The sequence below is a fragment of the Haplochromis burtoni genome, unplaced genomic scaffold, assembly GCF_018398535.1.
Source record: "Haplochromis burtoni strain Fernald_Lab_line unplaced genomic scaffold, NCSU_Asbu1 Contig_203, whole genome shotgun sequence".
Taxonomy (NCBI): Eukaryota; Metazoa; Chordata; class Actinopteri; order Cichliformes; family Cichlidae; genus Haplochromis; species Haplochromis burtoni.
The window spans coordinates 328,649-351,086 of NW_024582564.1; the positions used below are offsets into that span (position 1 = coordinate 328,649).

At 41.5% G+C, this 22,438-nt stretch overlaps 1 protein-coding gene across 2 annotated transcripts in view; it reads left to right on the plus strand.

The window, feature by feature from the left end:
- Nucleotides 1-2,494: 2,494 nt before the first annotated feature.
- The window catches only part of senp6a (SUMO specific peptidase 6a), a 29,113-nt gene continuing 9,169 nt past the window's right edge, over nt 2,495-22,438 (plus strand). Inside the window, exons 1-10 of one of the 2 annotated variants that reach the window (XM_042226251.1) lie at nt 2,495-2,657; nt 7,842-7,935; nt 9,803-9,866; nt 11,017-11,123; nt 13,495-13,638; nt 16,201-16,271; nt 17,102-17,193; nt 18,394-18,790; nt 20,113-20,357; nt 20,450-20,590. In XM_042226251.1, coding sequence (XP_042082185.1) covers nt 2,627-2,657; nt 7,842-7,935; nt 9,803-9,866; nt 11,017-11,123; nt 13,495-13,638; nt 16,201-16,271; nt 17,102-17,193; nt 18,394-18,790; nt 20,113-20,357; nt 20,450-20,590 — 1,386 coding nt within the window. In that variant the 5' untranslated portion in view covers nt 2,495-2,626. The remainder of the gene's footprint in view (nt 2,658-7,841; nt 7,936-9,802; nt 9,867-11,016; nt 11,124-13,494; nt 13,639-16,200; nt 16,272-17,101; nt 17,194-18,393; nt 18,791-20,112; nt 20,358-20,449; nt 20,591-22,438) is intronic. The other variant, XM_042226252.1, reaches the window with a different exon arrangement.

The window sequence follows — 22,438 nt, forward strand, 5'->3', positions numbered from 1 at the left end:
CTTTTCTTAAATTCTGGTTTCAGAATTACAATCATTTTATTTTATTTTGTTTTGTTTTGTTTTATTTTTATTTTATACTGCCTTGTTTAAAATTGGGATACCTGCCGGTTTTTTTTTTTTTTATTGTTTTATTACTAATTCATTACTTTTATTTTTTACTAAGTGGTAATCTGTGAGTGAACATCTATAAAACACGGATTCAGGATAAATTCCTTTTAAAAAAAGAAAAAAGTTGTATTTGCTTATGTCGATATATGTGTAGGTCAGCAGTCGGCCAATTCACAAATAATGGAAAGCTGAACATCCGTAGGTTACTTTCAAAATAAAAGTCAGCCTATTAGTCATTTGGTGTTTCCGTAGAAGTGATCAAACGCGTGTAAAATTAAGATACGTCTCTTCATATGCATGTAAATACACTTACCGTAATTGTTTTTCTTGTACATTTTTTGTTTTCAAAAATAACAACTGAAACTTTATTTTATTTGAAAAATCAAAATTCGAGCAACTCAAACTCACCTGTTTGAGTTAGTGATATTTTAATGATAATTTTGTGACTCAAATTTAAAAAGAACGACTGTACTTGACCAGAAGCAAAAAAAATCTGCAAACAGTCGTTAAAGAACTAATAACACAACCAGAAAGCCACAAATATGATCTAATCTTCACTTTTACATGTAATTAAATGTGTTTACTTGTAACCTTTCTTTACAAATGTACATCCACACCCAGAGACAGGGTCACAAAGTCTGCAAGTGTTTTAGTTAGAAGCTCAGGTCATGATGACACGCAAACAGAGGCAGAACTTCAGCAGCAGCAGGCAGCTACATACATACACACACACACACACACACACACATATGCATATGTGTGTGTATGTATATGCATATGTGTGTGTACTTGTGTGTGTTGTTTAAGATAACAAAGAAAGAAAGAAGAAGAGAGTAAAGCCTGAATTTCAGCACAAGAAAGGATATTTTTTAAATTTGGAACTGACTAATGGCTGAATAAACTTTGTCTTATAGGCATCTTTCAGTCCAACATGTAGTCTCAATCAAACATAACCACACTGAGGTATAAAGACAGACTTCAGCACGCCAGAATCCTGTTTCACAAAGCAGTGCTCAGAAGTGCTTGGCTCATTTGTTTGTTAAATATTGGAAAAGTGAAGTTTGTTTGCACAGGTTTGGCCAGAAGCGCAGCTAAGGGTGCCTCTGACCCTGACCCCTTCAAAACAAAAGCATAAATCATGAATAACAATTTTTTATGGAATGTTGGGATTATAAAGAGACTTCTGAGAACTAACACAATGAAAAGAAACTTGGAAAATGCTGGCCACCTCACAATGACTAGCCTGTTATTTGGATGGAAGGTCTTAGAGCTTATATCTCACAGCAACTGCTCTTGTAGTACATTTAAATTGTAATCTTAGAACCTTTATTGACATCTTTAAACTTTAGCAGCTCCTTCAGATTTTTTATTAATGTAGATTATATAGAAAATACATAAAATAGGCTATATGAACTACTGTATGTAAATATGTAAATATACTACTTGGTCCACAGTAATTTCCAGCAGGGAAAAATCTGTTTCTGTGCCACCACCAAAATAACAAATGATACGACTCTGGCCACCCGTGTGACACCACAGAGTTATACCGCTTCTAACTGAGGAACTGGTTTTGTAGAGCCACTTCTGCCTACAAAACTGAAAATACGCAAGATACTCAAGATAAGCCAGATGCTTAGTTAAAGATTTTTGATTTTTGAAACTCAGAAATTCTCTCTTCCTTGGTAGTAAAAGAAGACAGAGAGCTTTAAAAACTATCCAGGAACTAATCTCTGTCACATTAAGAAAGAAAGAAAAAGTGTTTTTTTCATGAGAACTCTTGGTGGCTGGCCAGGGTAAGATTGGTGAACGTTGGGTGGAAAATTGATCAATTTGTGTGGTGTTTTTAGAAATGTGTTTCCACAGCTTCAGTGGAAAATGTAATGTTTTCATTGTAAAATTACACCGTTTGTCCTCAATAACCCTAAATGTTTTGGGGTTTGTTTGTTTTTGTTTTATTGTAAATTTACAGCTTTAATCGTACAAATTGTTAGTGTTTTCCTGCTGAATTTTACAGTTTTTATCTTCTAAATTTACAAATTTATTCTAATTTTTTTTGTCATAACTTTGGCACTTTTTTGTAAATTTACAAAACTGATTTAAAAAAAATTAATGTTATCTCATAAATATGTATTTTTTTCTGCTAAATGTACTTCTTTAACTTTTTTTAATTTAAAAGAACTTTTCTCGTGTTTTCTCGTGAATTTCTTTTTTATTCTGTAAATTTACAACTTTAAGCTTGAATGATGTGAGGTTTTTTTTTCCACAGAAACAAAAGTTGTTTTTTGTGAAATTCGCATCCTTTTTACGGAATCGTGTATTTATTTATACCTAGTACACCGTGGTGACTATATTCCATTTTGTTTAGAATATTTTATTTTGAAAGCATTTACGCACACTTCCGGCACCGAGGTGAATTTCTGCAGCCTGAACTCCGAGCTGATCGTAGGCAGCTACATATCTGCTCTATTGAGTGCGCTGATGAGCAACACTATCATCCGAGGAGGATCATGGACTAAACATGGCCCACAATAAGAGCTTTTTCTTTGAAGGTAAGCCGTGACACTCTGCTCCGTGCTCCGGCCGCCCAGCAGCTTTTTTACCCACACACAGAGGCAGGTTCTGGCCGCTCTGGCGTTGAACACCATCGGTCCAAATTACGTGTGGAACACCAGCGAGTTATGGCTAGCATTAGCTCGCTGTTAAAACACATTTATCCTCACACACGGGGTTGAACTGAGCGCTGCGAGGCCGCGGGCACAAACACACTTCGGGGCCCAGAGGGGGAAGTTGAGACACGTGCAGTCCGGTCCGGTTCGGTTCAGTTCTGCGGGCTTTACTGGACTCTGGGCTTGCACAGTCTGAGCTAGCGACCCCCTCGTTAGCGCTGACGTTAGCTGGGTTTGCAGTGTTCAGCGACAGGCCTTCCTGTCTCTGCTTGGCAGCTAGCTCTAACAACACGTTAATACAACAGGAGAAAGATTCAAAAACACCCGAGTGACACACAGAAAAGCGGCGAAAATGACACACGCAGCGCCCAACCTAGCAGGGTAACACCAGCCCAAGATGTTAGCATGCTAACTGTAACATTAAAAAAATGTAAACATTAACCCACCGTGCTTTCTCTCTGCCCTTCAGCTTAAATTCAGATTGAAAATTGAACTCTGAAGGGCTCCCGTCACTCACAGCCAGGTGGTTTACATATGTCGGTTAATGCCTTGCTCACCGGCTTTCTGAAAACCACACAAAACAGATTTTATCTGAAGGTGGTGCCGAGCAGTTTAGCTGTCTCCTCATGAAGCAGCCCTTTTTTCTTTTCTTTTCTTTTTTTTTTTTTTTTTACCCTGGAACAAAAAATAAAACGTATATCTTTTTGTTGTTATTATTGGGGGCATTTATTTATGTATTGTTCAGCCCATCCAGTATGTTACATATGGCCCATGAGGTTTGCTGTTATCTTTTTCTCATTGAAAAGACTGAGGTTTAAAAGGGATAATTACATTAATGAATAATAAAATTCAGACTGATTCGGTAGCAAGTTTATTTTGGTCGATTGTTGAGAGTTAGGAGAACATTTCATAAAAGCCAAAAATCACATTTTAGTCCCGCAGGCTTGGGGCATTGTTTTTCTTGGCTCGTGGGCATTCAGGGGCTGATTGGTCATGTTTTACTGGGCTTGGGATATTACACCTGCAAGCGCAGTTGGTCTGAGCTACCTTTTTGTTAAACAGAAATATGTGCTGAAAAAAGTGGATTTTCCAGCTTTTGGGGACGTTGATGAACAAAAAAGGCCTTGTTTTGAAGTAAATGAGGTCAAAAAGCACCCTGCTGGTGATTTTCCTTTATCTTTGGGAGGCAGCAACATTTTCTGTTTACAGGGAAAACCTTATTACTGTTTCGATTAAAGCTTTGCAATCAGTCAAAAATCAAACTCAACTGGCTTCCAACAGTGATTAAAATAAGATGATTAACGTCGCTCATCTTTAGCTCTTCTCTGAATCCTCAGTCAAACTCCCATAAACAATGTGGCAAGTTCATTTAAGCTTGAGCCAAAAATGGTATTTAAACCAGATCATTTGTTTTTAAATGATTTCATTTCAAGAACTCTGTCAAGGAACAACAAACATATAATAATAACTTTATTTTGTGTAGCATGATTTAAAACTCTCAGCTAAAAAGTGCTTTGGTTTGGATTAAAAATATATTTAACAAATATATGTAAATTATCAGTGTTTCAGTCATTGTTAGATATATATATATATACACACACACACACTAGAACAAAAGCCGTAGACAATGGACAAAAGAATAAAGCGAAGCTAACCTATAAAATAATTGTTTAGTTCTTGTTAGTAGCCGAGCTACAGTGTTAAGGACCAGTTGAAGATGAGCTAAGGAGGACTGAGAGATGCATGTCAAACAGACAGTAATCGAAATGGGAGAAAATTAAAGCGTGTACTGGAAGTTTCAGATTATTTGGTGTCAGTAAAGGACTGATTTTAGTGATATTCATTTAAGAAACAAAGACTGGATAAGCCTTGAGATGTGAGCTTTAAATTTGCATTTCTGGTTAAAAATGACAGCAAGGTTCTAAGTAGATGATTTGTTGGCGAGGGGGCAGAAGAACATCAGTTTTGCCAGGATTGAGAAAAAGTAAATTTGAAGACGTTCAGTCGTTAATGCCAGTCATTGAGGTAGGAGAGTCTCTTAAGGTTGTTTGGATTAACAATAAATTACAGCTATGTATTGTCTGCATAGAAATGATGCAAATTGTCTTTGAAACTGTCCTGGGGTAACATATACGAGGAAAACAGTGTTGTTCACATGTGAGGGATGCTGATGACAACCTTAATTTTAGTTCTGAATTTTTATTTTATTTTATTTTATTTTTTCACTAGTATGATGGGGGAAAAAATGTCAGAGATGCCAAACCAGTTCTGTAATCTGTCAGTGAGTTTGGAATGGCCAGAGATGTTGAAGGCTGCAGATAAGTTAAGATTGGGCCTTCATGACTCCCAGTTCATTCTTATCTCATCTTGGACCTTCATGCAGCTTCTCAGGTCTTTCTGTATTGAGTTAGTTTTTCAGTCTTTTAACTGCGACCTGCTGGGGGTACATTTAGATGGGGCAGGGTGGCGTTTTTAAAAGCAGGTGGAAACCCTGACCTGCTTTTTGTGCAACTGAACAATGGAGTTGGGGTATGCATCTGTTGACAGATGGGAAATCCAGAAAGTGCTGCAGAAGTAGAACAAAAAGTTTAAAAGTGCTCAGATCAGTGCAAAGACATTTGTTTACACTAAAAACAGCTTTAGTTTTAATCTCTGTTAGTGCAGCTTTTTGAGACTGTGAGTTAACTACCCCACAAACTGTTGTAATTCTTTTTTTATTTAAATACAAATATAGCCTATATTGTAATTTAAAAGACTAAAACTAGCACAGAAACAAAAAAAAATCTAAACTGAAAAGAGAAAATCTGCAGGCATCAACTGAAGCCCAACTGGCCTGAAAACAAACTCAAAATGAAATAAAAATTAACACAAATACTAAATACAGGTAAACGTAGGAAAATAGAGTTGTTAGCATCGATACCCCACCTGGCTTTTTAAATCAAGATCAGAATAATATTCCCTCCCTTCCTGCTTAATCTGGGAAATGTCATGTTCTTAAAAAAATCTCAATCTTAGTAGAGGAATTGCAAGCATTGTAACCCTGAAGCTGCAGGCCAGGATTTGATGTCATGCTGTGGATCTGTAGAAACCGATTTCAGGAGTGTGCTTGAAGTGTTTCAGGTGAATGAACTGGGTGTTTATTATGGGGGGAGGAGGGTCCCTCTGAGCTCATTTATGATTGATAATAAGCTGTCAGCTGCTCAAACATCTGTTTGGATAATTCCTGTGTGACAAAGATGCTTCCCAACCCTCTATCGTGGATTTGTCCTTCAGGAAATCTACTGTTAGACCCCCTGTAGTCCAGATAAATGAGCGGAGTAAACCTCAAAGAATTGAAACGGCCTCGACTCCCTGTTTTCTGGGGCATTTGTTGTGATTTATGAAGCTGGGAGACGGAGCCAATGTGAAGCTTGCAGAGTGTGTGTGCGGGGTCGTCTCTATTAGCTGGAAGAGATAGGAACAGGCTCAATTAGGTTTGTGCAGGATTGAACTAGATGAGAGGCAGCTGAGGCAGGGGAGCTCTGGAAGAGTAATGTAATATGTGCATTTGAATTTTAGCTTCTTTTTTTCCCCCCTAGTCATTTAAAAAGACCCATAAAATGGATAAGTCACTAAAAATAGAGCAGTGTTTTTCCTTACAAGATGAAAATATTCAGCTGCTTGTCTCTCCTAATCCTGGCCTCAAGTTTTATGCGGGACACTTGGGGGGGCAGTGGCCTCAGAATTAGTGTTTGTTGGCGGTAGAGCTTTAAAAAAGCATGCCTGTATGAACCGAGGGGACCTAATTATTTAGCTGCTGGGCCTGCAGCCAGACTGATAACCTGCATTAACATGATGCCATCAGTTTGTCCACTTTCTGATCCCCTAGATGGAATAAATCAGCTGAAATGCAGCCTGTTTAATAACTGTTAGGTTCGTTTTTTCCTGGTTTACTGAAGTAAAATTCTTCCACCTTTTGAATTCCCTGCTGGGTGCTGTGGTTTTGAAATCCGCTTCAAAGTAAATCGGTTAATTTTGGGGGGGAAACAGGAAGTCAAGCGTTTGTGGCGACATCCAGCAGATGTTTTTGCGTTGGTATTTGTCTCCGGTGTTTTTGTTTTTGGTCAGTGATTCAAACTAATATGCAAATTTTTAAAATATTTTTCTCCCTTGAGGAGGTTTAGGGACACACAAACACCAAAATACGGTATTAATTCCTAAGAAGTTTGCATGTCACAGCACGACAGAGAGAAGGCGCGAGTTTAACAAAACAAACACAAAGGTGAAGAAAAACGCGCAGCTGACATAAAAGAAGCTCCGTTCCGTGCAGAGCATGGACAGCTGCTCACTGTGTTTTATCACATGAAACCTGTCAAGTTAGGGTCACAGGTAACAGACTACTTGCATATGTTTCTGTCAGTAACACACATCAGACTCGCTGAGTTTACTGTCACATGTAGTCACCGCTGAAGGTCCATCCTGAGATGATGAATCCACAGCAAAGCTTAGCTGGAGGCATTAAACTGCCTCTGACATTCATTCATACATTCACAGACATCGGTGACGTCTTTACGCACTACAAACCTCTTTACCTTCAACCTTCAAGACTTGGTACAAACATTTAAAAGCAGTTTTGTTTGTTGGAGGAAATGTCAGACATCTTCTGCAGGACTTCCAGGTTATTCCCACTGATTTGAATGTAGTTTCCAGTTGCTCGTAAAATGAATGAATTCTACTCTCATGTCACAGGTTATCACATTTGGCATCTGTTTAATAATCTTTATTTAGAGACACAAATTGGCATCGTTGTCACACTTTCTCATTGATGCTAACGCAGTAATTAAGTCTGTAAAATGATTAGAAATTTGCTGTTTGATCACACTTCATTGCAGTGACATGAGTGTATTCCTGTTGTCGCCACGCTGCAGCAGGTTCCCGTCTCTGCTGATTATTACCAAGCTTTTCATATCTTCTAGGTGAAAGGATCAGCCCGTGAATTGCGGGGCATCCTGTAAATGGTCATTTCAGCTAATGCCTGTGTCTTGTTTCCGTGCACTGACATGAGTCTGATTTATTATTCAATTCAAGCCCTGGATAGATCAGAGACCAGGCGAGATGGAGGGTACAAGCACAACTGGAGCTTTTCTCTTTCTGGTGACTGTGAAGAGGAAAGGAGACATGAGTAAGCACTTCTCCAGCCCTCGTTTTCAGCACCACCATCAGCGCTGCGCTGCACTGCACTGCACATACAGGAAAAAGACCCCAGTGACATCCCTGCTGCTGACGAGCAGCCTATTCCCCACTGATTATGAGTTCAGTGGTGTTTTAGCGCAGCAGACCTGAGCAGTGTGCTATTGTAAACCTCTGCGTGCGTGCACATCCTCGCCTGCTAGGGTTGGACCGATATGTTGGCTAATATTAAACATCAGCAACCAGGATGGGTCGCAGATTTGTAAAGGCTTCCAATAATAGGAATGTAAAAAGCAGGACATCAAAGCAACTGATGATTAATTTCTATTTAATAATTGTTTAATGTTCTAAAACCCAAGCAGATGTTCTTTTAATGTCTTAATCTGAATGCCCAGTAGTCCAAAAACAAGACAGCCGCCATGTATACTATATACTGTCCTAACGCTAAAGAGGAACATGAAGCATTCCTCTTTAGTGTCATTTTAGGAGTTAAGCTAAACTACAAAGTCCTTGTTAGATGGCAGGTAGAATGGGAGTTGGCACAAATACATAAGCACCAACAAGAAGAATGGGACAGTAAAGCGGGTCCTGAATGTTAAAGTGCCTAAAAATTTGTGACTGACTTCAAAACAGAGTCACCTCTGGCTCCAAAAACCAACATAGCAGCGGCTAAAATGTTAATTTTTTGACTAGTTTACCAGCCGACCCTCTGGGAGGCATGGGGCAAATTTATTTTATTTTTTTTGGGGGGGGGGGCAGCTTCCTGTGGATCTCCATACAAGACTTGGTTTTCTACTAAACCACCATCATGGTTTTGAGATTACATTTGGTTCATTTTGTGCCTTTTTTTTGCACTTTGCATGCAAAAGAAGAAAAATTTGTTAGTCAAATTTGAAAACCAAACTGGGTGCCAAAAGTCCCATCTGTCTGCATCTGAGGGATCATACGCCCATCCCTGGGACTGAGATTTGATCTAAAATTGCTGCTTGCTCTAACAATTTGAGTTTGAGTTTTATTTAAAAGTTCCTTCTTTTTAAAGTTATCTATGCTGATTCAGAAATCAAATCTCATCCCAGATATAAAAACAGTTTCTATTCATTTATTATTAGTTGGCATATCTAGTAAAAATAAACTCAGCCTTTAGTGTTGAGATCACTTGTCTAAAGTTGAGGTCCACAACCTAAAACAACACACCCATTTAAAATTAAAAATGTAATAAATAAAAAAATGGTGAAATGTTAGTTGCAGGTTGGATTACACCTGGAAGAATTGACATAGCCACCAAGGCTACGTCCACACTAGCCCGGATAGATTTGAAAACAGCGTTTTCGTCCACACTAGCGTTTTCAGTTGTTTTCACAGAGTTGTGCGTCCACTCTCGAAAACTGATACATTTGATCAAATGTATCAGTTTTGGAGAGCGTTTTCCTTCAGGTAAAACGCCGTCTCAGTGTGGACGGGAGGCCAAAACGAGAGAAAACTATGCGTTTTTGTTTGAAAACGCATTAGTGTGGACGTAGCCCAAATTAAAAAGAACAAAAGCGTCAAATTGGAACAAGCTCATGTTTTCAGATTTTCATTGATTAAACTTTTTTTTTTTTTTTAAATAGCTTCTAATAAATTTTCTGTCTGCCTCTTAATTATCTCTGCTCAGTCTGTGCTAAAATGAAGGAATACAAATGGTGGAGTAATGAAAATATATCGGTCAAACCCTACAACCCACTTTGTCCCCATTAAAGTGCAAACGTGTTATTTTATACCCACACAGACACATTGAACAGCCTTTGACAGGCTGAGTGTTAAAATATGTTAAAGCCGAGAATAAACATGCTTTTCATCATGTCCTCTTTTCCTCTCAGTGGGAGTGTGGTGAGTGTGGAGGACATGGACCGGCAGCCACTGAGCTCCCCTGAGGGGAAAAAGGTAAGCTACCCCTCGCTCTCTCTCTCTCTTCTCCCCGTCGCATTTCCTGACTCCCACCCGCCGGTGGCGTGGACTCCCAGCGGGCCGTGGTGCTCTTCGATCAGTCCTGCAGTCGGAGCAGACAATGCCAGATGCCACGCCCGGCGTGGCACCCGAAGGACTCCGGCGAGCTATGAGCTCAGGCTGCCGGGGCGTCGTGGGAGTCGATTTTAAGGGCAGCTGATGATGATGTTGTTGGGGAAAATGTGAGCTCTTGGTGGGCGTTGGCCTGTAGTGATTCTCTCGAGGATGAGCTTGCAGTCAACTGGATGTTTTTTAATTTTCGAGACTTGTGTGTAACATTGTCTTCATTACAACAGCGCTCATTTATGCCCGTTTCAAAACTAAATGAAGCCTATGAGGTTGAAAATGCAGGAAATCATAATTAAATGCATCACTGTCTGTTAATCAGTTTAAAACTGCTGTTGATGTCATTTTAAATGTTTTTTTTCTGACCAGGAATCCAAAATGCTAAAAGGGAACATTAAGAAAATTGAAATTAAGAAAAATGACTGATTTTTGCTAAAAAAAAAAATGACTGGGAACACAGATTTGTACTAAAAGGTTCAAAAGATTTGCCACAACTGTATTCTAAATTTCAGTGTCTTCAGCACTATCTGTGGCACTATTTGTCAGTAAAATACTGACAAATCCACCCGGTTGGTTGGTGGTGCGTTTTATTTACAAAATAATATTTATCCTGTATTCAGTAAGATTTGAAACTAGCAGCTTGGATCATGCACTGATCAGAAGACTGTTTACTGATCTCAGAAATGAAGTGAGATGTTGGGTGGTTTTCCCATACACTTCTATACAGGTGAACTTCCTGAACCCAGAGTTGCTGTCCCCTACTGGTCGTTAGAAAGAATGCAGTTTAAAGGCACTTCCGTGTTGCTTCACATTTCAGATCTGGAAGCGAGTGATGTAATTCTCAGTGGCAGGAAATTTGTTGCATTGGGTTTCACAAAAGTGCAAAACTTTAAGGTTTACTGGTTTGTCTGTAGGCTGACTGTTTATCTTGTTTTGTCTCAAATTGCTGGCTTCCCTTTTTTTTTTTTTTTTTTTTTTTTTTTTTTTTGTAATAATAATAATATACGTCTCCTCTCTCCAGTCTCCCACTCTTAGGCACTTCACTCCCTCGGATTCCTTGAGGACGTATGAAAACCGGACAAATAATCACATGAAGCCTCTGACCAGGCTGGCACCTAAAAGGCTCAGGTATGCTGCGTGCTGTTTGTATAAGCTCTGTGTTTGCAGGCAATGGAGTCAGAAGTGACCACAACAGAGGGCGGAGTATTAGGTTATCAGATGATTGTAGCTTGGTTTGTTATAAACCTGCATCCATAAATCCCTTAAAAAGGCTCAAAGTCTCAAACTGCACAAAGTCTGATTAATAAGGACCATGTCAGTGGTTTGAATTCTCTGAAATGAAGTCAGGCCTCAGTGATAGACTGTAAGCCTTAATAAAGTATAAGTGTGTCATTAACATAGAATTAACCCCTTTGGCAGCTGGTGTGATGTGAATAATGGCTAAAATAGTTTCTTGTAGTGGGCTGTAAACATGTAAAGTTGGATGCTTGTGGAGCCTCAGGTGGCTGTTAGCAGAACTACAGTTGTTGACTTCACTTGTTGCCTGGTTACTGTTTATTTATATAATATGTTCAGTTGTATTATGGTCTCATTTAGGGCTGGGCGATATATCAAAAATTTATCGTTACCGAAATTTATGACTCTCATCGACGTCATTTTGCCCATGTCGGTAAATTCGGTATTTAAAAAAAAAAAAGAAAAGGCATGTGCAGGTTGGCGATGTTCATGTCCCTTTAAGACGCTGTGCTACGTTACAGACTTGACGGGGTGGAGTCACATGACTCTACTACCTGTTAAGCTGGGCAGACACTGTGCGATTTTTTTCAGTCGCGCGATTCAGCTCCTGCTCAAACTGTACGATTGACTCGCAGGGGTTAGAAGTTCATAGGTCACGATGCAGGGTCTCACACTATACGGCCCGATGCTCTGATGCGACCTGAGTGCTCACACTGTGCGTCCATAAAATGAAGGTTATAACAGAAATTCTGTCGCTCGCTCTCTCTCTGTCTTTCACTCACACAGACACACCACCACCATCAACTTTGCTAAATTGCTAATGAAAAACATTGATCAGGCAGCTGTGATTGAGCAGCAGTGTAGATCCAACTATTTTCACGGTTGTTGTGGTCGTGATCATTTTGTGAGGCCACATCGAAAAGGCTCGGATGAGCTTTCCAAAGTTCTACAAGTTGTGCCTCCGTCGCTTGTGTCCAGATCACACGCTGCACTGTCGTGCTGCGCCGTCTTTTTCGCTGACATTTGTGTTTGCGCGTGCGCAGTGTGACAAACTGCGGTGACACCCTCACGACGGTCGTGAATCCTCGCGACCAAGCGATTGATGATCGGGAGCTCGTCGTGAGGTGTCAATCGCTTCTCGTTACCCCACGTATACTATACGATGCATGACGCACGATGAAGGCCAAAATCGGGCCGATCGCCAAAACGGTCGCACGACTCAAAAATTGGCTCAAAATGGGCCAAAAATCGCACAGTGTAAGCCCAGCATAACAAGACGAGACACGGGTGAACAAATGGAGGACGATTTAAATGTTGAAGCAGCAGCGACGGAGGTAGAGCTGGTGGAGGAGGAAGAGGAGACGCTTGTTAACAAAAAAAATGCATCATCAATCGTTTGGCAACATTTTGGATTCAACAAGGATGATATTGATCAAAAAATTGTTAAATGTAAACTCTGCAAAAAGACTGTTGCGTCAAGTCAAGGTAACACAACCAACCTCTTCCACCACCTGCAGCACAAGTTTTTGTTTAAGAGTTTATAGTTTTCACTAGTCACATGGCAGTGCTTAGTATTTATTATAGTTTTTTCTGTGTTCAATTGACATTTGTGTTTGTGACATTATTTGTTTACAAGTTATAGTACCTCAAGGCCTTAGCAGAGATAGGCCTTTGTCCATGATGGCATTACATTTGCACAATCATTGTTTACTTTGTGAATAGCCAATGTGAAACATATTTATTATTAAACTATTTTGTTTACAAGGGATACACATTTTTTAGAGAGCATGGTTACATATTGTATCCTACACTTTTTATTTTGTTCAGTTAATAAATCTTAACCACTAAAAGTACTTACTACTATTGTCTTCATTTATTTTCAGTGACATTTTACAGTCCTTTAAAGTGGTAATAATATAATTGCAATGAATAGGTCTAGGGGGAATAATATTATCAAAATAACTGGAGGAACTATGCTGCCTGCCACAGCCCCATCAAATGAAAAAAAAAACAAAAAACGTTTGTTTTTTTTGGCACTTGGGGTGGTTATCGTCCATTTATCGTTATCGAGGTTAACTGCTCAATTTATCGTGATATTGATTTTAGGCCATATCGCCCAGCCCTAGTCTCATTACTTAAAACTACAGGCACACTAAAGAATCTTTGGGGCTGAATGTGGGTAAAAATATTTTCAGAGTGAATTCGTGTTTTGTGTCTGTCTTTGTGTTAAAGGGTTAATGTGTTCTTTCTGTCTCTCCTGCAGTGAGGGCCCTCTCACAGTCGTGGTGCCGTCCATGTCCAACGGACCCACACGCCTAACGTCTGCACCTTCACAAGGAATTTTTATACAAGGGCGCCACTTTCAGCACGCACAACTGCCCTCCGCAATAAGGAAACCAGTCCAAAGGTGAGACAGAGCCAGTCCGAGCAACTTCTTGTAAAACTGCAGATTTGTTTTTTATTTTTCTCCTTTTTTTTTTTTTTTTTCTTTCTGGCTTACTTGGAGATAGGGCTGTGCGATATGACAAATCTCATATCCTGATATAAGACCTTTATCGTCCAGACAACGATATTTAACACAACATTTTTACTTTTTCTGTAAATTCTGTGAATCTCGGGCAACTCGACTTGCGTGAAGTGGTTTCACCTGGATGATAGCTGCTCCCTTTTGCAGTCTTCTTGTATATGTGCATACATGTCACTCAATTACTGTAGCAATAAAATAATGGATGTAGACATTTTCTACTGTACCTGAGCACTCAGAGCGCTTCATACAGAGAAGGCTTTGGACTGCGTCCCTGAGTGTGTCCTGTGGGGGGTGCTGTGGTAGTGTGCGGCATCAGGCCTGTGGTGACGTGATGTTTGATTCTTGCGCAGCTACAACGAGTCCTCGGTTTGCTTTGATGCCGACAGGCTCAGACTCGTTCTACATTGCCTCTGGTCGGTGACTCTGGTCATAACTTCTGTGTGACAGAATTTCCTGGTGCAGCCCAGTGATGGAGCGGTTCTGGTCTTTTGTGGATGATGAAGTTCTCTTGGCTTCACTTTGTAGCTGAGAGCGATGTGGCTGGGAGGAGCATCGGCAAATGATGCCACGGAAAAGTGCCCAGTGTGAGGGAGCTGCTGGCTCAGCCAGAGGAGTTTAAGTATCTCGGGGTCTTGTTTGTGATTAGAGGAGGGAGCAGGAGATTTTTGCAGCATCTGCGCTGATGTGGATGCTATACCTCTCTGTGGTGGTGGAGCATGAAAGCCAAGCTCTCAGTTTAGTTGTTTCCCACCCTCACCCGTCGTCACGAACCGTGGATACAAGCACCCTCCAGAGTTTTCTTTGAAGGGTGTCTGGACACTTGGTCAGCGGGGGGCTCAGAGTACAGCCGCTGCTCCTCTGCATCGAAAGGATGCATGGACGCCTCCGAGGTCCCATAAACACATCACGAACGTCTCCTGCACGCTCGATACTGCTGTTTATGTGTGAAATTTGCTTGAGCTATGACTTCAGGAATCGTGTTACCGGCCTCAGAGTGAGTGCTGCTTCTTACTGGAGTCATTCTGAAAAACCACCGTTTAGCTTTTACATCCCTATAATTCCACTGTTGGGAAACAGGCTGCGTAAATGTTCCTTAACTAGATAAAACTAAGCTGATGCTTGATAAGCATGAGATATTCTTGACAGTAGATGAAAGTAATTTGAATCTAAGAGATGTGCTCGGGTTCCTTTTATAGTCTTCCTGTGTGTAAAAGGAAGTGTGCTGCAGAGAAATAAGTTTAATTGAACTGCAGCTGCAGAAAATGAATTACAGTGCAGGACTTGATTGCATTAGTGAGATGTTTTTCTCTCTTGATTTTCATCTTCAAGCAGCCTTGATTTGAAGGAAAGGTAAGGCTTTGATCCGAACTAACCGGAGCTCATTTCATGGCCCTGGATCGTTGATCCTCTCATTTGTTTCTAAAGGTTTTTTGTTTGTTTTTGTGCTCAGCACATTTTGTCAGTTTTTGCTTTGCTTGAGTTTCATGACTGTTTGATGGAAACACTCTTTCCAGGAAAGTTACTCAGGGCATGTTTTTCACAGTTATTGTTTCATTAACGGTGTGAAGTGTTGAGGTTTTTCTGAATGAAGAAGGATCTCAACCTCCATAAAATACCAGACTGAAAGCCAAACTTGCTGGATGGTCTGTTTTTCACTGTGTTGGAATTACTTTGTCACATAATTCCATTTAAAAGTGCTACCAGCTACAGCGGTCGTGTCACACTCCCCATATATGTATAAAATTAAAAAAATTGGACCCCTGTGAAGCTGATGATCGGAGAAATTATGCACATTGAAGAAGCACTTATTAAACTCGGCATATTTCTAAGATGTTTAGTTCTTGGAGCCTTTTGTTGACTGTTGGATGGTTATGAGAGGGGAAAATGAAGAACTTCAGTCCCATCCAAAGATACTGGGACAAAATCAAATGTAAACGGCTCTGGAAGCTTTACTTGCATGCCTCTAGTGCTCGGTCTCCATCATAAATATCCTATCAAACACCTAAAACGAATTTTCTTCAGCCAGAGTGCCAAACCGTTCCGTTTGCAAAGTTGTACAACAGACTCTTTGTAAGTGCTCTCATCAGAAAACCTGGAATCAGTAAATATTTATCATTAATTGCTTCATAAATGACTTACTTTTTATGCCAGCATCTGTTTCTTGTGATTTTTAGCTTCAGACACCATCAGTCTCCGTGAGAGGTTTGTGTTTATTTTAAGCCCGGTTAAGCCTCTCAGTGTTCAGCCTGTTAATTATTTAGCCTGCGGTGTCTCCACCACGATCAAGATTATTTTTAAAGTTTCTCAATTTACAGAAAAAAAAAAATGTCTGAAAGTCAGAGTGAAGATCTGGATTTGCTGAGAACATGAACTGCCAGCTTTGCCAGAGGTTACCAAAGTATTTATGTTTTGTTTTGTTTTTTTGGTCCCCTTCTCCTGCAGAAACGACTTCTCCACCACACAGCAAACTCTCGAGGTAGACAACATTGTCCTCACCTGCCCAGAGATGCCAGGTAACCTCACAGCACACTGAGCGCATCGCACTGCATGTTTTTAAAGACTTTCCCGAGATCAGGCTGCTGGCGATTACAGGCAGTTGGCTGGTGTTGAGTTTCGACAGGCACGCTGTGTTCCCGTTGCCTGCAGAGAAAAGTGTGTGTGATGTGTTCGGCATCTGTGTGCGTAAGATGAGTGCTACTCGGTGTCTGTATTTGTGTAACGTTTGTGTAAGCGGGCTGCGTGTGTGTGCTCGCTGAGTGTGACAGCCAGCAGCGTCTGCAGGGCTACAGATCTGGGCTCAGCCTCCTCCTTGTTCCTGCCAGAGGACGAGGAGGAGGAGACCCGAGGCCTCCCACATTAATCCTCCAAGCTCCCGGCAGATGCAGGAAACTTAGAAAAACATTTGCTGAGCTAATAAATGCCAGGCTCTGAAGGCCATTGGGTTATTTTGCAAAAGATATTTTCAAAATAAAGTGTGACCTTGGAGAGGAAGGTTTTCTTATCAGTAGTTTTAATTTTGCCAGTTAAAGTGATTAAAGGAGCTCAGAGAGAATAAAAGAATTTCCTTATGTGCTGAGGCATGTTTCACTGCTCATAATAAAACGCTATGAATCAATATTTGGACACCTGTGAGCGCACCGAGCATTTCCACTTAAAAATGTACACTTCTCCAGTCTCACCTAATAAGATCATGTGAGACTGTTAGTACGCAGCAGCTCGTGCCCGCTGCACTAGTTCGCCTTGGGTTTCGCCTCCCAGACTGCACACACGCTGCCTCGTCTTTGTCCAGGAAGGTTTTCAGATTGATGCCACCTGTTAATCCTTTTATGTGTTCATCTTACAGAGGAGGAGACCATGAACATAAAACGTCGTGTCCAGCAGAAGAGGAAACCGCTGGAGGGATGCAGCTTTTCTTCGCAGGTCAAAGCAGCAGAGGTGAGGGAACCCAACACTCGGCAAACAGTCAGAGACAAACAGATGGATGTTTGGCAGGAAGTGGATATTCGCCACGGTCTAAACTAACAGAGTGAAGAGCTGGGGAACAAATGCAGAGTTTATCCATCCCGTGTGGAAGACGTTAGATGAATTCATTCATTTAAAATCTGTGATTTATTTATTTTTAAATAATAATGCGTCAACTATGTTGTGAAAGTGATGACTGTACAGTTTGCTGCCCAGCTGAAGCTTCATGCACACAGAAGGGACTGCAACACAATCATTTAAACTAGAAATCAGACTTTTGGCTGTGAAATAATCGACTGTGGGGACAAAAATCGACACCACCCAACGGTAACAGAGGTGATTGCATGTATGAGGGGTTTGTTTTATCATTTTCAGTGGGGAAAAAACATTTTGTCACTCATCCTCAGTCTGAGGACCAAACACTACGTCCATATGAATCAACATTTCCAGACCTGGATGATTCAGTTGAATCAAGACAAATTATTTAATGTGGTGTTTGGTCAGTTTTGAAAGCACTAAACCAAATCTGGAGTACAGGTGTCTTAGACAGTCTGTTAGTACTGCTAACTGCACAGTAAAAGTATTTCAAAAGGCTCCAGCAACACATCCTTTAGACGGGTCCACTAAACATCAAGCCTGAACACAAATGAACAGGTGAGTTTTCACACCTTTATTTCTATGGGGCCCCTGCTGGAGCCTCTGGTGGACATTAAAGGAACTGCAGCTGTGTTAGTCTTGGCGGTTAAAGGTCGGAGTACATGTGTGAAAAAAAGCTTTAAGAGGCTGAGCTTGGCAGCTGTTATGTGTCACAGGAGTTGTAAAGTAAATATTGGTTTAAGATGCTGACTCAGATTCCTGAATGGGTAAATAAACAGTTTTTCCTAGTAAGGTCACCATATCTGATTCCATGTTATGTTCACTGCTTGCTTCTGCTGCACATAACTTTATTTTTTTAGCCTCTTTAAGTTTTGTCCACCTTCTTCCCTCTGATCCCGTTTAACTTGTAGTTTGAGCTGAAACAATTTCATTAATTCTCACTCATACAGACTCGTGTCTTCAGTGGAATAAAGAAGAAAATCTGTAATTAAATCATCTGCTTGTAACTTTCAGATTGTTGTAGTGACCAGAACAAAACCTTTTATCACCTCTCTAACGAGTGTTTTATGTCGGCAGCCTCTCCGGTCGACCGTCTGCTCGAGGATGTGTGTGAAGTGCAACAAACCGAGTAACGACAGCAGCAAGTGTCAGAACTGTGGGAACAATCTATCGACGCCGCCGTGCCAGCAGACTACGCTGCCCACCCCGGCCCTGCGGCCCTCCATCAGATCCCAGCCCTCCTCTGGACCAAACAGCCTGCAGCAAAACTTTTACAAACCGGTCGTGACCGCAAGGGTTCCCCGCGGGGACGCCCTGTCCACACGGCTCGCGACCACCAGGGGGACCCTGCTGCCTCTGAACAACGGGAGGACACCCCTGTTAGCAGGGACGTCGAGCTGCTGCGCGGCCAGAAACCCACCCAAAGCTACGAGGACGGCGACGGCGGCACAGCAGCACGAACTGAACGATCCTAGTGAGTAAAGCATCCGAGCTTTTCATCGAGCTTCTAGGTAAAGCCGAGTGTGGAGATGATGAATTCACTCGTCGTGCATCACTTTGTGGCTGATGTTGATGAGAAAGTGTAAAAAATATTTAATAAGTAACTGCAAATAAGTAAGTACAGTAAAATGAGATTAACAAGTAGTCTCTTTAATTTAAGAGGGCTTTTCTGCTTTTGATGGATTCAGTTTGTGCGACGCTGGAGCAAGTGAAATGATTTTATAATCTATACATAAGCTGAAGCTGTGTTCTCTTCTCAGTAAGACGTCCAGCCCGAGTGAGCACTTCCTGATCCCGTATTCGTGTTTTTGATCACATGATGGTGGTTTAAAGTTCAGCAGTACACAGCCAGTATTTCTGTGTTTGCATGTGGGTTCTCCCCGGCTCTGAGGCTGGGTTCCTGTCCAGGGTGGACCCCGGCTCTCGCAGTACCTTTCCTTTTTTTCCTCTCCGAGATAGAAGCTTTAAAAGACTTCCCCTAGAAGTTCCACATTTTTGGGGGCTCAGGATGGAAAAACGGATTAATTTGTCGACTTGCTTCCTGTTTACTTTTGGGTTTTGCACAGTTTATCATACTGGGATAAGGCGTCCTTTTGATTGATTAAATGAGATGTTCTGGGCTTTTACTTTAACTGCCTGTCCTGAAGTTGATTCCACGTCTCTCATATTTTTAGTTTGATAGAAACTCGGTGATTGAAAGCTCTCAGACTTATTTTCAGTAGCTGTTTGTCTTCGTGCTTGAAGCCCGTCGTCGAGAGTGTCTCCAGTTTTTACAGAAATGCAGTTTTCGCCTGGTGACCGATCGGGATTAGCCGATTCATGTCTGCACACCACCTTCGGTTTGTTTAATGAAGCCGTGCAGGATTTGACGATTCTCAGAGTTAAAGTTCATCGAGGGATGAGATTCGTAGTCATTTTGTTTGTCCACGTGTTTGGCTGCTGTGGAGCTGCTGGAGCTGCACAGAGCTCAAACATCGGAGGCTTCGTATCAACCGGAGACGCTGAGAGACCGAGCTGACATTTTAAAGGCTTATAGCAAGAATGTACAGTAATTATTCCACCAGTGGAAATGCATTTTTAAAAAGCTAGAAAAATTATGTGCTTCTAGTTCTGCCGTGTTTGAAAAGACACAACCTGAAAATCTACATCACTCCTCATGCAGGTCCAGATTTGTGTGGTTTGCTTTTTGCACATATGAGTAATGTCGTGTGGTTGAAAGGTTTCCGCTCACTTCAGGCACAAAGCTGAAAATGAGCCAGCGGAGAGACGTTTAACAGGGTTTGATGTTCCCCTCAGTCGTCCTGTCCAGTGATGAGGAGGAGGAAGAGGCCGACAACGCCAGCACAGGAAGCGTCAACAGACTGGACAGCGTTTCCCCTCGACCCGCCGACTCCGCTCACTCCTCTCCGGCGCCCTCCGGAGGCAGGGTGGAAGCGGCAGTGAAGAGCGTCGCAGAGCAGGAGGAGGTGAACCTGGACTTCTTTGAAGAAATGGTGAGCACGAAGATCACGATACCTCGGCGAGCGCGGATGAAAGATCAGGTGAGACGTGGTGGGATGTTTTTGGGGCTCGTCCGATTCCTCCTGTAGCTTCACCGCAGATAACTGATGCTTTTCCTTCTTTTCCTCCACAGTTTGGGAATCAACCTCCCGAGCAGTTCTCACCGAGGACGAAGAAACCCAAATTTGAGTCCAGCCTGTGCGACAGCATCATCCTGGAGTGTCGGAGCGTAAGAGTGGGATCTCTACGCAGGATGGTGACGAAGCCCGTCGTCGTGAGTCTCTCCAGTTTTTATAGAAATGCAGTTTTCAGTCTCGGGATCAGGATCAGCTGATTTGTGTCAGCACACCACCTTTGGTTTGATTGATGAAACCGTGCAGGATTTGAAGATTTTCAGAGTTAAGATTCACAGAGGGTGGGTCTCAGATTTGGTGCTTCTTAATCATTTTTCTCACGTTTTGAGCCCTCTGAGTACAGAAGCTTTCAGGGCTGGAAAAAACACATTTAAGCTTTAAAAACTGCATCCAAGTCAATTTTCACCCACTTAGAGTCACAGTCTAAACCTGCGCCACGTCTGTGACGTAGAGGAACACGAACGAGCTTCGGTAATTAAGATGCTTTTGTGTGTTTTCTGATGATTCACTGGAGAAAACATCAGAGTGCCTTTTCAAAGGTCATATCAACCAGAGTGCTTTCCATTTAAGGCCCATGTATTCACTTTCTTAATGACCAATCAATTCTCCAGAAAATAGCATCACCATTCCCAGAAGATCCCTCGGATCTGTGTGTAGAGAGCAGGAGGGCGTGAAGCGTCTGATGTCTTTGCATTTCCCTCACGATCAATAAGAAGTAGAACTCCGAGATGCAGCTTTACTATTTGATCTTTTCCAATTGGCTGCAAACAGTTTAGTTGTTCCTATGAGCATTAATACCTGATCCTAAACCAGCTCTTTGCTCCTGCTGACATTCTCTAAGCCTGCACTTTAATGCTGGTTTTTATTTGTATTATTGAATGTCAGACCTTTGAAACGAAATGAAAATGAAACACTTTTCTTCTAACGCTGATTTAGTCAAATTTTTGAGATGTTGGGAAGTCTGTCAGCTTACAGCTTCAGTGATCACCGTCGGCCTCTGTTTTTATTACCACTATTCATCGGCAGCACGTTTTAAAGCTCAGTTTTTAAAACCTTATGATGTAACTACAGCCCAGCCCATGCAGCAGTATATGAATGACTAACGTCGTATTGTGGATGGATTATCTCAGTTGTTCTCCTGGCTGACGTTTGGTCCGTTTACAGCATCCTGCCATGTGATTGCATTTGTCCCTGACCACCGAGAACACTCACGTTAACTTTTATCGAGTGGAAAAGGGTTAGCGTTCATCCTCCAGCTTAAATGTGTTTATATTATGTTAACCACAGCTGTGTAGCTATCCACCACATAGCACAGCATTATATATGAGCTAGCCCAACTTCAGTAACCCTACAAACGTCACTGCTGTTTAGTTTTCTGTCTTCATTTATATTGGAAGTGATAGCAGAGCTGAACGTTTAAATTTTGTCAGAAATCTCTGAGTCAGAAACTCAGAACTTGTATCTAATATGTTTAGGTGGAAACTAGGAAGCTAACTTCTAACTCCATTAAATTTCATAAATTCTGTTTTCATAAATGTCTGGATGTTGAACTTTATTGCTGCACCTGGTAGAGCAGCCACACTGATCACTTTATTACAGATGAAAGAAAGTAGACCGTCTGTAACTGTCAGTGATGCTGCAGTGTTTGTTTGACTTTGGGACCTGAAGCAGAATTTGGACGCAGAAACAGCTAGTGACGTCTTTCCAGTCTTACTGACCAAAGAGCTTAAGCATGCACCTTTAGCATGTCCCTCTCGATGTCCCTCTCACTCACACTACTGCAGCAGCATTTGTTGCTTTCAGTGTTACATGTTCTCTCATAGTGCAGTTTCACGTTATTTGTGAAAACAGCCACTTACCCGTAACTGTGATTGGGATGCTGCAGTGCCACCCCTTTCATGTGAGCACACAGGGGAACCTCGGGGTTAGCTTAGGATAATTAAATCCTGATGAAGAGAAATTAATTCGATTGCAGTTTTTACACAGAA